Source organism: Eretmochelys imbricata, chromosome 3, assembly GCF_965152235.1.
Source record: "Eretmochelys imbricata isolate rEreImb1 chromosome 3, rEreImb1.hap1, whole genome shotgun sequence".
NCBI classification, from domain to species: Eukaryota; Metazoa; Chordata; order Testudines; family Cheloniidae; genus Eretmochelys; species Eretmochelys imbricata.
In genome coordinates, this window is record NC_135574.1 from 4,369,007 (window position 1) to 4,384,728 (window position 15,722).

Below are 15,722 nucleotides of genomic sequence, written 5' to 3' on the forward strand. Positions count from 1 at the left end.
ACCCTGCCTGGCAGGCACCGCCTCCGGGGCAAGATTGGTCTCCAGGGACCATCCCACCCTCGGCCTGTCGACTGAGGCCGGCCCGTTAGTGCTGGTCCTGGTTTGCGGGTCACCAGGGGTTAGGTGACGTGGGCAGCAGCCCATTAGGAAATGGACAGAGCCCCCTCCGCCTCCCAACACACACACACACCACCAAACAGTGCCCAGGGCAGTAACAGCTGCTGGGTGCTACTCGCCGGGGCTAGATTTGCATGGGGCCACCACCCGATTGAATCCAGTGGAGCAAAAGGGTGTACAACAGGCAGTCATGGATTGTGTTATACAGGAGGTCAGACCAGATCTACTGGTCCCTTCTGGCCTTGGACTTGAGGAATCTACCTGTGACCTCGATAAGTCAGAGAACTTCAGGTGTCCTGTACCCCACAATTCTTACTGAAGGTAGCAATCCATGCAGTGCTGGCCCCTTTGCTGAATGTCTCAAGGGAAGGTTGGTTTTATGGCTAAAGCAAGAGACCTGTGGGTCCTATTCCTGGCCCTGCCACCAGCGCCCTGTACAACCTTAGACAAGTCACTTATGCCCAGAGTCACCATGATATTTAGGTGCCTAACCCACTGATTTTAGGCACCTTAGGTGATTAAGGTGCCTTAATCACTCCCTGCCTCGGTTTCCCCATATGCAAAATGGGGATTTCAGCTTGTTTGGGTCTGACTCTTTAACCTTTTCAAAGACCTGCAAGAGGTGCAGAGTATTGTCAAAATTGGACAGCCGGGGTTATCTTAGGTTTCCTACCATTTCTTTTATAGTGCCCGAGAGAGAGAAAGAGAGAGAGTTCAGCTCTTTCAGGGTTAAAGAAGATGAAACAATGGGTTAGGGAATATGGAAGCCGGATAGACTGCGGTGGAGGAGTTACCTGTGCAGATTGCAGTTTCAAAAAGAGAGGTTGCTAATTATCTCAGGGCCCTTGTTTGCAAATAATGATGTCACGTCGAAATGGTTTTCACACGTAGGTGAACGTGACTTCATCTTTGATTCCAACATATTTGTCGAGGTATTTAACAATTGAGCAACGCAGCACTATAAATAACGTGGCAGGAAGCGCGCCAGACTGCATTCTCCACTAACAGCTCACACAGGAATTGCCAGAGCCCTGCACAGCTCCAAGCGCTCTGGGGCGGGATGGTTCCCCCGGCCAGGCAGCGGGGGAACTGGCCGAGGTGTCAGGGGGTTGGAGAAGAAAGATGAATTCAGTATTGGGCAGGCTGGGGATTGGGGCTGGCCCGAAGTCAGATTGCTGGTTAGTAGCAGAGGTGGGAATAGAACCCAGGTTGCAGGGAAGCAAATCTGGTGTCTTAGCCACTGGACAATGCTACCCGTTAGTTGCACAGTGTATTATGTATTTTTCCTTGTAGCTCCTAGAGGGCCCAGTGGAGATCACAGTCCCATTGGTGCTAGGTGCTGTCCATACATACAATAGGCGATCGTCCCTGCCCCAAAGAATTTACACTCTAATGATCCCATTGTACAGTTTAGGCACAGAGACATTAAGGGTACATGTACACTTTCCTAGAGTCCAAGGCCAGAAGGAGCCACTGTGATCATGTAGTCTGACCTGTATAGCACAGCCCAGAGACCTGCCCCACAATCCTTCTAGAGCAGATCTTTTAGAAAAAGAGCTGGTCTTGAATTAAAGGTAGCCAGTGATGCAAGTCATGGGCAGTGATGGCACCTCTCTGCTCGGCACTGGGCCGGCCTCAGCTGGAGGACTGTGTCCAGTTTTGGTCACCGATGTAGAGAAAGGATGGAGAGGAACTGGAAAGGCTCCAGAGGCGAGTGACAAAGATGATCAGAGGATTGGAATGAAAGCCATGCGAGCAAAGGCTGAAGGAACTAGGTATGTGTAGTTTGGGAAAGAGGAGATTAAGGAGGGACATGACAGCTGGAAAGCTGCCCTAAAAAAGATGGAGAAAAGCTATTCTCTCTTGCCACAGAGGGCAGGGCGAGAGGCAGGGGGGTCAAGCTCCAGCTGAGCAGATTTAAATTAAATCTCAAGAAAAACTTCCTCACTGTAAGAACAGCAGGACATGGAGCAGACGCCTGGGGAGGTCGTGGAAGCTCCTTCCATGGAGGTTTTCGAAAGGAGGCTGGAGCCATCTGCCTTGGATGGTTTAGACACAACAAATCCTGTGTCTTGGCAGGGGTTAGACTCACGGTCCCTGCTAATCCTATGATAAATTGTTCCAATGATTAATTACCCTCCCCTGTTACAAACCTATCCCTTATTTCCCGTCTGAATTTGTCTAGCTTCAATTTATAGGATCGTGTTAGACCTGTGCTAGATTGAAGAGCCGATTATCAAATATTTGTTCCCCACGTAGGTATTTAGAGACTGATCAAGTCACCCCTTAACTTCCCTTTGTTAAGCTAAATAGATCAAGCTCCTTGAATCTATCGCTATATGGCAGGTTTTCTAATCCTTTAATCGTTCTCACAGCTCTTCTCTGGACCCTCTGCAATTTGTCAACATCCTTCTTGAAAAAGCCAAGGCAGGTTTAGGATTTGAACCCAGAACCCCCCACACCCAAAGCAAAAATCACACCCTTAGATCCTCCCCCAAATCCAGCCGCTGTGTAAGCTAGAAATCAAACCCAGGTCCGCTGGTTGGAAGGCAGCAAGGCTCACCCACTAAGCCATCACCTTTTTGAGCCAGAGGGGTAAGTTCAAACTTGAGGAGACATACCCATGCTAGTTCTGATCAAGCTAATGTGCTAAAACTAGCCCGAAGCCCCAAGCGGCTAGCCACCCCAAGTGCTCCGGACCGATCAGAAATGCCAGGTGCACACTCGGGTGGTGAGTCCCCCCCAGCCACTCGCACCACCATGGCTCCAGGTCTGGTTTTAGCACGCTAGCTCGAGGAATGCCAGTGCAGGAAGTACACCTCCAGCATAGGCCTACCCCACGTGACCTGCCCAGCGTCCCATGGGGAGCCAACAGCCGAGCTGGGAAACGGGCCCAGCTTTCATGAGTGCAGTGTCTTAGCTCTGAGACCATCCTTGTTAGACAGGCTTGTTTCTCCTCTTGAGTGTCCCTCCAACTCAACAGGACAAAGACTGAATTCCTCCTCCCAAAAGCCTCCTGTCCCTCACATTTCTCTGTCCACAGCTCCAGCCTCCTCCCCTTCAAATCCTCTCACCTCCCCACAGATTCGGTCACTAAATCCGGCCCCTCGCTCTCCGGCGCCTCCTCTAGGCCTTGACCACCTTGTGCCTCAGCTCCGGCCACTTCTTCCTTTCCAGTCTGACCTACCCTTAGCTCCCTCCTCTCCACCCAGCGCACCAGCCAGCGCATGTCAGAAAACATCTCTACTTCATCTGATGCTGCAGCCACGTCCAGTCGTGCTCAGACCACCTTTGGTGGCTTCCTACCATCTCTGGAATCACAAAGAGGCACCCGGGCACATCCCTGGCAGTGCACAAGTGAGGAATGGCTCATGGTGGCGGGAGTCCTATCATGCAAAATGTTATAGAAGCAGCATCTGTTGAACACTTGTGGTCCTGGACTGAAATGCCAACGGGAAAGGGAAGCAAGGCCTGCAAATGTCCATAGAGATCCACACTCTGGCTCTGAATTTTCCCCTGGTTAGCGGGTGCCCAGTGCTAAGATGTTGGTTTATCCCATTAGAGAGAGAGGCAAACCAAGCCACAGAGCAGTACTTCCCTGGCGCTCGGGGTGTAGAACTGGCCAATTCTGTGGCACTGGAGTCCTTGGGAGTCTTTGCATCAGCTTCAACAAACCAGGCCCCGTTTGTAGGATGCTAGCACCCAGAAGTCCGGGTCAGGCCCCATTGTGCTGGGTGCTGCACAGACACCTCAATCAAATCATCTTCAGGGCCACTCCGGGAGGGACGGGGGTTGGGGGCAAAAGGGGCAGTTGGACCCTGGCCCCCCTTTTCCAAGTGGCATTGTGACTTGGTCACAGCACCACTCAGGTTTGGCCCAGCTGCCCCTCTGTCATGACGGGGGGTGGCCAGGCCAGATTGGAGTGAGCCGTGCTGGGGCCCCATGCGCCAGAGCACAGCCCCCAGAGCGGGGAGCCAGGCCCAGCCCCGCAAGACAGGAGCCATCCCTGGAGAATGAGCATGGGCCGGGCTCGCTCTCCAAATCATCCCCCTCCCCACAGTGGACATTTTTTTGGAAGGGTGCGGGACGAAGTCTATAAATCAAGACTGGGGGTCTAATTCTAAAAGCTACACTCTGGCTCAGCCAGAACTCCTGGGCCAGGTGCAGGCAGCTCATTCTGCAGGTCAGACTAGATGGGCGTACTGGTCCCTGCTGGCCTGCAGATTTAGGCATAAAAGGCAGCCCCTCCCTCTCTGAGAGCTTCCAGTCTCCCTCGAGACACAAGTCAACTGGTGGGTGCAGAGGAGGGGACAGGGCGACAAGCGGTGCCAGGACAGGGTACCCAGGGCTGGAGAGATTAGCTTTGTGGATACGTTCCAGGCTGTTTTATTTCAGGCCACAAAGAAGTGAAGAATAAATCTTGATGGACCCATAAGGGACCACTCGTGTAGCCGAGTTTGCTGGGGAAGTTAGGAAAGAAGCGAGGCTGTGATTGCCATCTGCTGTAGCAATGGTTTGTTGGAGGTTTGGTGGTGGGGGCAGTTGGATAGATATTTAGGTCAGAAGGGATCATTATGATCATCTAGTCTGACCTCCTGCACAACGCAGGCCACAGAACTTCACCCACCACTCCTACGAAGAAAAACCTCACACCTATATCTGTGCTACTGAAGTCCTCAAATCGTAGTTTAAAGACTTCAAGGAGCAGAGAATCCTCCAGCAAGTGACCCGTGCCCCATGCTGCAGAGGAAGCTGAAAAACCCCCAGGCCTCTTCCAGTCTGCCCTGGAGGAAAATTCCTTCCCGACCACAAATATGGCGATCAGCTGAACCCTGAGCATATGGGCAAGATTCATCAGCCAGATACTACAGAAAATTCTTTCCTGGGTAACTCGGATCTCACCCCACCTAATAGCCCATCACAGGCCATTGGACCTATTTACCATGAATATTTAATTACCAAAACCATGTGATCCCATCATACCATCTGCTCCATAAACTTATCAAGTTTAATCTTAAAGCCAGATAGAGCTTTTGCCCCCACTGCTTCCCTTGGAAGGCTATTCCAAAATTTCACTCCTCTGATGGTTAAAAACCTTCATCTAATTTCTAGTCTAAATTTCCTAGTGGCCAGTTTATATCCATTTGTTCTTGTGTCCACATTGGTACTGAGCTTAAATAATTCCCTCCTCTCCAGTTGGGTCATATCCCAGCTGGGATCCTTGCCGTTCAATTTTCTCGGGGCTTTTTTTCACACAACACACAGTTTTTCACACAACGCACAGTCAACCTGTGGAACTCCTTGCCTGAGGATGTCGTGAAGGCCAAGATTATAACGGGGTTCAAAAAATAACTAGATAAGTTCATGGAGGACAGGTCCATCAATGGCTATTAGCCAGGATGGGCAGGGATGGTGTCCCTAGCCTCTGTTTGCCAGAAGCTGGGGATGGGCAACAGGGAATGGATCACTTGATGATTCCCTGTTCTGTTCATTCCCTCTGGGGCACCTGGCATTGGCCATAGTCGGAAGACCGGATAATGGGCTAGATGGACCTTTGGACTGACCCAGTCTGGCCATTCTTATGTTAAATGTCACTGAGGTGTTCCCCTAACAACTGGGGGGTCCATTGAATGGGTGTTGATCGCTGTGTGAACTCCGATGCTGTTGTATAGATGGCAGGTTACCAGCCTTATGCTCATGGGAAAGCATGGGAGGGGGCCAGGGATGGAAGTGCTGTTAACATCTGCAGGGCCCTGAAGAATTTATTTGGCATCCTATTACAGTCCTGAGGCATAAGTCTGATTTAAGATACTGTTTTGTCCTGGGCCCTGCCTCGTTGCCGCTGTATATGCCCGCTGCCTCGCTTGGTCGGCCACCAAGGAGCAGCCAACCTTGGGCAAAGATCCCGCGGGTGAAGTGTCAAGCTACTCGGGTCCCTTGTGGGGAAGTTAATGAAGGGACTGGAAGAAAACCCAGGAAACTTTGATCCTAACTGGGCTGAGACTAGAGCCGACTGGGAAATTCCCCACGGAAAGGGTTGGCTGAGGGACTAGTGCTTTTCGACAGAGTGGCCATTTTGGCCAATAAAACTCCAAATGTTTTCCTTGAATAATTGTGAGGTCGTGTCGAAAAGCCAAGCTCAAGAATTGTCAAGCTGGGGGGCTTTGGCCCAAATTTGGACAAAAGCAAAAAGACTCACAGGGAAAATCATCCTCCCCCAGCCAATTCTGTGCAGCATCTTCGCCTGCAGGGTCAGGCTGGGCTGAAGGCAGGCAACCAGGCTGCATTTTCAGCAGCTCCCTGCCCCTGAGGTTCCCCTTGCAAAGTGGGCTGCGACCATCGGGGAGTAGGATGCCAGGCAGGCGTGGGGGGCTGCAGAGACCTGACGGGCCGACATGCAAAGCTTGGCTGGTCTTTAACCAGCCGTCTCTGTCGGTGACTTACGCGTTCCCTGCTCCTCTGCAGTGAAGCAAACTGACAGAGCTCCCTGCAGACTGGGGACTCATGAGGACAAGCTGCCTGTGGGAGCGGGAGGCGAGCACTGGCATTCGCATCCCCTCCCTCCCCACAGCTTCCCCGCCTCAGCTCGCAGGGTGATGCATCAGGACATGGCAGCTGGGAAGGGGGATGGGGAGAGGGGGAGTGCTGTGTGCTTCCCAGTAGCTGCCTTTGCAGCATCTCCCTGAGCCACAGGTGTCTTTTGGGGACCCCCGGGCTGCACCGTGGGGATCCTGAGCTGAATCAGGCCTCCTGAGAGCGGTGCCGGAGGGACTGCCTGCAGAGCTCTCCCAGAGCACGCTGGGCCACGTGGCGGAGAGCTGAGATTTCTAGGGATGGGGGACATCCTTGTGTCTTACTCAGGCCACCTGTGGCCTTAGAAGCCACTGCCACGAGATGGGGGTATGCAGCGAGGAGGGCCCCACCCAGCAGCAGCGGGCCAAAGGTCTACTCGCAGAGTGCTGAGGACGGCAGATGCAACATCTGTTCCCCACCCACGCACAAGGCTCCTGCCACCTTCCCGTAGAAGGATGGGGCAGGGTTGTGGCCACCCACCCTCTGGCTGGATCCACCCCAAGGTGGCCCTCACACTCCGCCAAGAGGTGCAAGGAATAGGATTCAATCAAAGGCGATTGAGAGGTGATTTGATCAGTGTAGCAGGGCCTGCATGAGAAGACACTGCTGGTTATTAAACTATTTAGCCTAGCAGAGACAGGCAGAACAAAGGACCAAAGCTGGACATTAAAGCAAGACATTCGAATCAGAAAGAAGCCACAAATCGTTCCCAGTGCAGGCGATTAGCCATGGGAGCAAGGTACCAAGGGAAGTGGTGGATTCTCATCTCTTGATGTCTGCAGATCCAGATGGGATAGCTTTCTGCATGGGTGGCGGATACAATAGGCCAGGGCAGGCTAAGCCTCCCCTAACACAGGCCGTGGCCCCACCCTCACTCCCCTGAGGCTTGTGCCAGCTTGTGCCAGCAGCCTGGAGCTCAGGGCAGCTGGGACAGGAGGGTGGGTGCTCGGGGCGGTTCAGCCAGGGCTCCTCTGGCCATGGGATGGGGCGGGAGGGCTCGGGGCTCCAGCGGGCGAGGGGAGACAGAAGGGGCAGAGCCGCGGGGGGAAGGGGTGGGGGTCCCCGAAGTGGGGGGGTTCACGTGCCGCCCAGTCTTTTCCAGAAGCCGCTTTAGCCAAGCGCAATCTGTTGGGCTCAACGCAGGCGTGCAATTTGGTGAAATTTAATGGCCTGTGCTATGCAGGTGATCAGACTGGATGAGCGGCTGGTCCTTCCCTGCCTAAGAATCCAGGACCCAATAGACAATGGTGGGATCTGGATTTAGAGCAGACCTTTTTTCAGAGTAACTTTCTAGCTCCTTTTGGCTCTAGGGAAACTGTGTGGGGAGCCATGCAGGGCTGGGGCAGAAGCCAGATGCCAGGCTGTCGATTTCAGTCGAGGGCCAACCACTCTGAGGTTGGCTTGGGTTCCACACTGCTGCCGTGGTTGTCCTAAAGCCCTGGCATGAAGGGCTTTCAGGCAGGAGTCTTCAAGGTTCACAAAGCTCAGGAGAAGCAGCTTGTCCATTCGTGTGCCCTTGCGAGCAACGCTCGCCCATCGCGCTAGAGCCAGGCCCAAGTCTAGAACCTCCCACCTGAACGCTGGAGCTTGGGGTATAAAATCAAGCCCAGCTACAAGCAAGCCCTTGCTTTGGTTCCGCACACCCGCATCCCTGTCTGCCCAGATCCGGGGGGAAATACGTCGCCGGATGCCACATTTTGCAACGATACAGCTTTGTAGACGTTACCCAGAACCGGAGAGTCGGCTGCACCCCGCCACACCATCCCGGATCATTTATAATCCTGATCCAGAGCCGGGTTGAGCTGCCCAAGCACCTCATTCAGGGCAACAGGACCTGTGGGTGCTCAGCACCTCTCCAGATCAGGCCCCAAGAGCGACTGAGAGCCCAGCCATGACAAATCTCCTGCTGATTTCAACGACAGTAGGGTCAGAGCCCAGGAGCTGCAGAAGCAGGAGGGGGTTATTTTAGCCCCAGCCTAGAGGTGCTGTAATGGGTACACAGTTCCCTCCCCGCATGTGGTGAGTCGTGGTTCCCACCACGGCAGGACCTAGCCAGGTGGACAGGGTTAGTGCCCTGACACGGCACTGCCCGTCGTGCGTTTGGTGTGCTTCCACCCTTCCCCTCCTGGGCTGCTGCCATAGGGGTAGCCGTTGGGATTCGACGCGAGGCATTGCTGGCGGGTGTTACGAAAGGTTTCCGCACAGAGGTATTTATGGAAGCAAAAGGGAACGGCCTTTTGATCTGGTTAGCAAAGCTTCATCTGCAGTTCCCGGAGCTTCGCAATAAATAAATACAACGTTTTGAAGAGAGAAATCAGGGTCTCGCTGCAAGGCTCATTTAGGCACCAAGAGCTGGATCCTCCGCTGGCGGATCTCTGCATAGCTCTGCTGAAGCCACGGGGGTGACACCCCGGAGACGTCACCTGGGGTTACAGGCCTCAGACCAGACAAACCAGATCAGGCTATCTGGTATCCCACCCCTTGCCACACTGCCTCAGATCATTGGCCCAGCCCGTCCAGTCTTCAGGCATATCGGAGCAGATGATTGGCCCACCTGAGCTGTCACACCAGATCCGATCATGGTCCCATCTAGTCTGGTATGTGGTCTTTGGTAGGGACAGGGCTGCGTGGGAGATACCAGTAATGAGGGCAGCCCTGTCAGATGCCGGAGAAGTTTTTCCTGATCCGAGCTGGTTGCGATCTTATGCCCTGAGGCAGGTGAGCCATAACCCACCACCGTTGGGCTGTTCTGTTAATGACACTTTCAAGGCACCTACGGCCTGATTTTCAAACCGCTTGGAGTCAGGTTCAATGGGAGTTTGGGAGCTCAGCACCGCCGATAACTCGCCCCGTCGAACCTTCCATCTCAGCACCACTCAGGAGCTACATATGCAGCCAACTCTGGAAATGCAGCCAACTCTGGGGTGGGAGACAGGCGCCAGCTCACTGTAAACGAATCCACTCACCGCTAGCCACCCCCTCGTGGCCAGGCATGGCATGGCAGCTCTGTCCTTTCCGTAGGGCCGCCTGGTGGATGGGTGCTCTGGGGCTGTGAATTCTGGTGACTCAGCCCCCCCTCAGTGGGGTCACCATCTCACGTCCACCGCTTCTGGCTCACCCTCTACTCTGGGTCCCTATACTGAACAGCTAACTCCATTCCTCCATCCTTTGCAGATGACACTAAGCTGAGGGGAGAGGTAGATATGCTGGAGGGTAGGGATGAGGTCCAGAGTGACCGAGACAAATTGGAGGATGGGACCAAAAGAAATCTGATGAGGTTCAACAAGGACAAGTGCAAAGTCCTGTGCTTAGGACGGAAGAATCCCATGCACCGCTACAGACTAGGGACCGAATGGCTCGGCAGCAGTTCTGCAGAAAAGGACCTAGGGGTGACAGTGGACGAGCTGGATATGAGTCAGCAGTGTGCCCTTTTTGCCAAGAAGGGCAATGGCATATTGGGCTGCATTAGTAGGAGCATTGCCAGCAGATCGAGGGACATGATCGTTCCCCTCTGTTCGGCACTGGTGAGGCCACTTCTGGAGTATTACATCCAGTTTTGGGCCCCCCCTACAGAAAGGATGTGGACAAATTGGAGAGAGTCCAGCGGAGGGCAATGAAAATGATGAGGGAGCTGGGGCACATGACTTACAAGGAGAGGCTGAGGGAACTGGGCGTATTTCATCTGCAGAAAAGAAGAGTGAGGGGGGATTTGATAGCAGCCTTCAACTACCTGAAGGGGGGTTCCAAAGAGTATGGAGCTCAGCTGTTCTCAGTGGTGGCAGATAACAGAACAAGGAGCAATGGTCTCAAGTTGCAGTGGGGAAGGTCTAGGTTGGATATTAGGAAACACCATTTCACTAGGAGGGTGGTGAAGCACTGGAATGGGTTCCCTAGGGAGGTGCTGGAATCTCCATCCTTAGAGGTTTTTAAGGCCTGGCTTGTCAAAGCCCTGGCTGGGATGATTTAGTCGGGGATCGGTCCTGCTTTGAGCAGGGGGTGGGACTAGATGACCTCCGGAGGTCCCTTCCAACCCTGATCTTCTAGGATTCTATGATTCCTCCACCTGTTCTGCAGTTCACCCAGGTCCCTTTCTACCGAGACTCTCAGCTTCCTCTTCCTTCTCCTCCTTTCTTGGTCAGGGTCTCTCCCAGGGCACTGTGCCTAGAGACCTTATCCTCGCTTGGCTTGGAGTCCCCCCCAGCTTTCATTCTTGTGCTGAGCTTCTGCCTGGATAAGAGCCTCCCTCCTGGGCTTTCTCACCGCTTAGCCTGGCTCTCCCTCGTTAGTGCAGCCACCTGCTTCTCTTAATGGCCAAGTGCCTGATTCCCCTCAGGGTGGCGGGCTCAGGTTGGCCTAGCCCCAGGCTGTCCAGCACATGGGGCAAGCCACCTTGTGGCTCCAAGAGTTCAAACCTGCAGCTCAGACCCCTAAGTCACCCCCTCCAACCTGCCCTTGCTAGCTGTGACGTAATGAGAAAGCTGAAAGACTGACAAGGTATGATATGGGCGCAGGAAACCCCCTGTTAAATTGCAGCTCCCTCTCTGTGTGCATGGTGTCCATACAGCATTATAAACGGGGAGGAGGTGTATCATGGGCTTCTGCAGAGACCAATGGCCAGGATACTCAGTCAGGAAGGAGCAGACTGTTACCAGGTTTCTTTGATCCCTGCCAAATCTCTGAGTCAAGCACATTTCCCACAAAGGCTCTGCCGAGCCCGCAGGCTCCACTGGATACAGATAATTGGGTGGCAGTCATAAGGAATAAGGCCTTTTACCAGAATTTGGCACGTGGTTTGTACCGTGGAGAAAACAGATTAATTGAAATCTGGATGGATTCAGGGGCTTTGCGTGAACATTATATCCCCGGGGGCACTGCACAAGTGCCCCCGACTGCCCCACATTCTCACCGAGGCAGTGTCTAGGAACCCCAGCCCAGGGCAGAGCTCCCATGCATTGGAGGCTGGGTGGGCAAGTAACAAAGATGCCCGTTCCCACTCCAGAGAGCTCACCCTCAGAGGAAATGATGGGCATTTCAAGGGAGCCAGGATACAGGCAGGAGAAGGGGAGATGGAGAGAGAACATGCTGGGCTGTTGGAGTTTTTCCCCACCCTTGTCTTACCCCTTGGCTAAATTCAAGGACTCATAGGCTTTAAGGTCAGAGGGGACCATCGGGATCATCAGAAGGGACCATTGGTTGTCTCTTTGCCTTCATCAGTTTAACCTTCTCTCTGGCTTTTCTGCCTGGCCACCCACCCTGTTGGTGCCTTTCTCACCACTGCTACAACCCTGGACTCTCTTCGTCTCCAGCTCTTCGGCCTCACCTTGAAGACCATCACCCCACCCCAACCCGCGCTCTACGTCACCCATCTCATTTCCTCCTGCTCCTGCCCTTGCTCGGTCTGCACCTCTTCATCCCTTCCTCTCACACACACTTTCATGCCTTCGCTCATGCCTGGGGGAAGTCTACCTTTTCCCTTTGCACTTGCCTTCAAACTCCACCTCCTCCACTAGCCCTCCTCCCACCTCCTCAGAAACAGGCAACTCAGTGGCCCGCTCAGTTCTTGGCTTTGTTCTGCCATAACTTATGTGCGTTGTAAGAATCTGGGGGTGACAGTGGATCATAAACTGAACATGCGGCAACCATGTGATGCAGGTGTGAAAAAGGCTCCATCTTGGGTGTATTAACAGGCGTGTCGTATGTTAGATGAGGGTGGTAAGTGTCCCGCCCTATTCAGCACTGGGGAGGCCTCAGCTGGAGCACTGTGTCCAGTTCTGGGTGCCACACTTTAGGAAAGATGTGGGCAAATTGGAGAGAGTCCAGAGGAGAGCACAAAACTGATCCAAGGTTTAGCAAACCTTACTTATGAGGAAAGGTTAAAAACACTGGACCTGGTTAGTCTTGAGACAAGAGGATTGAGGGGGGACCTGATAACAGTCTTCACATCTGTTCTGGGCTGTTTTAGAGAGGATGGTGATCAATTGTTCGACATGTCCACTGAAGGTAGGACAAGAAGTACATTAGAACGGCCATACTGGGGCAGACCTATGGCCCCTCTAGCCCAGTATCCTGTCTTCTGAAAGTGGCCAATGCCAGGTGCTACAGGGGGAATGAACAGAACAGGGTAATAAGTGAGTGATCCATCCCCAGTCATCTGGATGGGCCCTTCTCCAGAATTTTGAGGGACGTTTAGATCCAGGGGTTCGGTTCAGCATTAGATAAGGGGTGAAATGTCAAGTTCAGACCCAAATTTGGATCCAATCTCCTGCTTGTCTTCACTAGATAATGAGGCCATGACCTTCAAAAGTCACATTACCTAAGAGGTTAAACATGACTTCATTGTCAGTGTAGACGGGCACTGTGATGTTTAACACTGTGTCAGCTGCTCATGGGTAAAGCCTACTAGAACCATAGAGTTAACCTGATCACCACCCACTGGCATGATGTTAAATGCCCCGGCACCCATCCACACTGAGTGCCAGTCGTGTGGGTGAAATCCTGGACTTACTGAAGTCAGTGGGAGTTCTGCCTTTGACTTCAGCCGGGCCAGTGTTTCACCCCAGGTTAGAATCATAGAACCATAGGGCTAGAAGGGACCACAAGGGCCGTCTAGTCTAACCCCCTGCCGAGATGCAAGATTTGTTGTGTCTAAAATTAGTTAACGTGATTCCTCAAGGCTGTGTTCTAAGACAACCTAGTATTCAAACAAAGGTAGGGGATGGTGAGCTTCGAGGGTTTGGTCCTGGCCCATCTCTCGGATCAGAGCAACTGATTACTAGCAAACCTTTTCCTACAAGCCAGAGGCAGCAGTACAGTCCCTAAAGGCCCGTGAATCTCTTGGAACCCAGGTCTTCTGATCCTCTGCTGGCTTTTTGATCATGCCAGGGGCTTTATATGTTCTTTCTTTTTCTTTTCCTTTTTTGTTTGTTTGTTTGTTGAGGTCATGCTATCCTCTTAGTCTGTAAAACCATCTGTAATTATTTCTTGTAACTGCAGGATGAAGATAAAGCTGATCAGCTGCAGGTTTTTATTGCTGTTGGACTCAGTCCAGAAGCAATTCCTAATCATCCCTTGAAGAAGCTGCAAGTACCGCAGCAGCAGATGTCTTAGGCACTGTGCATTTGTCTTTTCTCCCACCCTTTGTCTTGTCTGTGTAGATTGTAATCTCTCTGGGACAGGGACTGCCTCTTTCTGTGTATCTGTGCAGTGCCCAGCACAATGGGGTCCTGATCTTGGTTGAGGTCTCTAGGAGCTACCATAATAAAGATAAATAATAGTAATATCCTGCAGAAAGGATTCGTTGAGTCACAGAGTTTAAGACCAGAACGGACCGTTAGATCCTGTAGTCTGAGCTGTATATCAAAACCAGAGATTTTCACCCAGTTATGTCTTCATTGAGCCCAGTAACTTGTGTTTGTCTTACGGCATCTTCCAGAAAGGCAGCCATGAAGCCATCAAGATATGGAGAATCCACCACTTCCATTGGTAGTTTGTTCCAAAGGGGTATCCATTGGTATGGCCAATCTGGGTACCCCTAAACAATAGCTAAGGAAGGGGAAGATGGGAAGAGAGTAGGGTTTGGAGTGTACTAACCAGGCAATGTGCTTTGTATTTATGGTCCGTAGGGTACGGCCATGCAGCCCCAAGCACAGACGGTGGGAAAGTCTTCTGCATGTTCTACGCCCTGCTGGGGATCCCGCTCACACTCGTCATGTTCCAGAGCCTGGGTGAGAGGATCAACACCTTCGTCAAATACCTTCTGCACCGCATCAAGAAGTGCCTTGGCATGAGACGGACGGAGGTGTCCATGGCCAACATGGTCACTATTGGGTTCTTCTCCTGCATCAGCACCCTGTGCATTGGGGCCGCGGCATTTTCCTACTATGAGCACTGGAGCTTCTTCCATGCTTACTACTATTGCTTCATCACCCTCACCACCATCGGCTTCGGGGACTACGTGGCACTCCAGAAGGACGAGGCACTGCAGACCAAACCCCAGTATGTGGCCTTCAGCTTCGTCTACATCCTGACGGGGCTGACCGTCATCGGGGCCTTCCTCAACCTGGTGGTGCTGCGCTTCATGACCATGAACGCCGAGGACGAGAAGCGGGATGCCGAGCACCGAGCGCTGCTCACCCACAACGGGCAGGCCAGCAGCGTGCACACCACGGACACCACCTCGTCCACCACCGCGGTGGGAGGGGGCGGCGGGGGCGGGGGCGGATTCCGCAACGTCTACGCGGAGGTGCTCCACTTCCAGTCCATGTGCTCATGCCTGTGGTACAAGAGCCGGGAGAAGCTGCAGTACTCCATCCCTATGATCATCCCCAGGGACCTGTCCACCTCGGACACGTGCGTGGAGCAGAGCCACTCCTCGCCTAGCCGCTACCCCGACACCCCCTCCAACAGATGCTTCTGCAACGCCCAGCGCTCGGCCATCAGCTCCGTCTCCACGGGACTGCACAGCCTCTCGGCCTTGCAGGGACTCATGAAGCGCCGCAGCTCTGTGTAACTCCCCCGCCCCTCGCCCCCCGCCCCCACCATGCACACACAACACTGAGGACCCTTCGTTTTTAATATAGAGAGGAAACTTATGGAGACCAGCAGAACCGGGTGAAGGAAAACGGTCAGATTTTATTGAGATTCAACAGACCGATTCCAAAAGGGACAGCCCGAGAGACGGGGAGTATGTTGGCTGCACAAATGTGCGTGCAGACGAGTGTGTCTGTGCGTGAGTATATGGACGTATAGCTACAGAAGTAGACACATGTGGAAGCTGGTAAGCTGTCTCTAATGCTCCTTTCATTGAGAAACTCTTTTGCATCATTTTGCAACACCTCCATGAAATGTGAAACTTGAAGCGAATACACGGATAGCTTTTGAAACAGCCGACGGAGGGGTGCGCATCGGATCGGCTCTGGTACAGGCAGATCCCGTCTACGTTTGCATCTCTCTATTTATACCTCTCTGGACTGACAGGTGGACCTAGTGTCCTCTTAGCACATCTCCCTGCCCACGCCCTGCCCTAGATAAAT

At 53.1% G+C, this 15,722-nt stretch overlaps 1 protein-coding gene across 1 annotated transcript in view; it reads left to right on the forward strand.

Annotated features, from left to right (window-relative positions):
* The window catches only part of KCNK3 (potassium two pore domain channel subfamily K member 3), a 77,072-nt gene extending 61,873 nt beyond the window's left edge, over positions 1 to 15,199 (forward strand). Inside the window, exon 2 of the mRNA XM_077811487.1 lies at positions 14,313 to 15,199. Coding sequence (XP_077667613.1) covers positions 14,313 to 15,199 — 887 coding nt within the window. The remainder of the gene's footprint in view (positions 1 to 14,312) is intronic.
* The last annotated feature ends 523 nt before the right edge of the window (positions 15,200 to 15,722 follow it).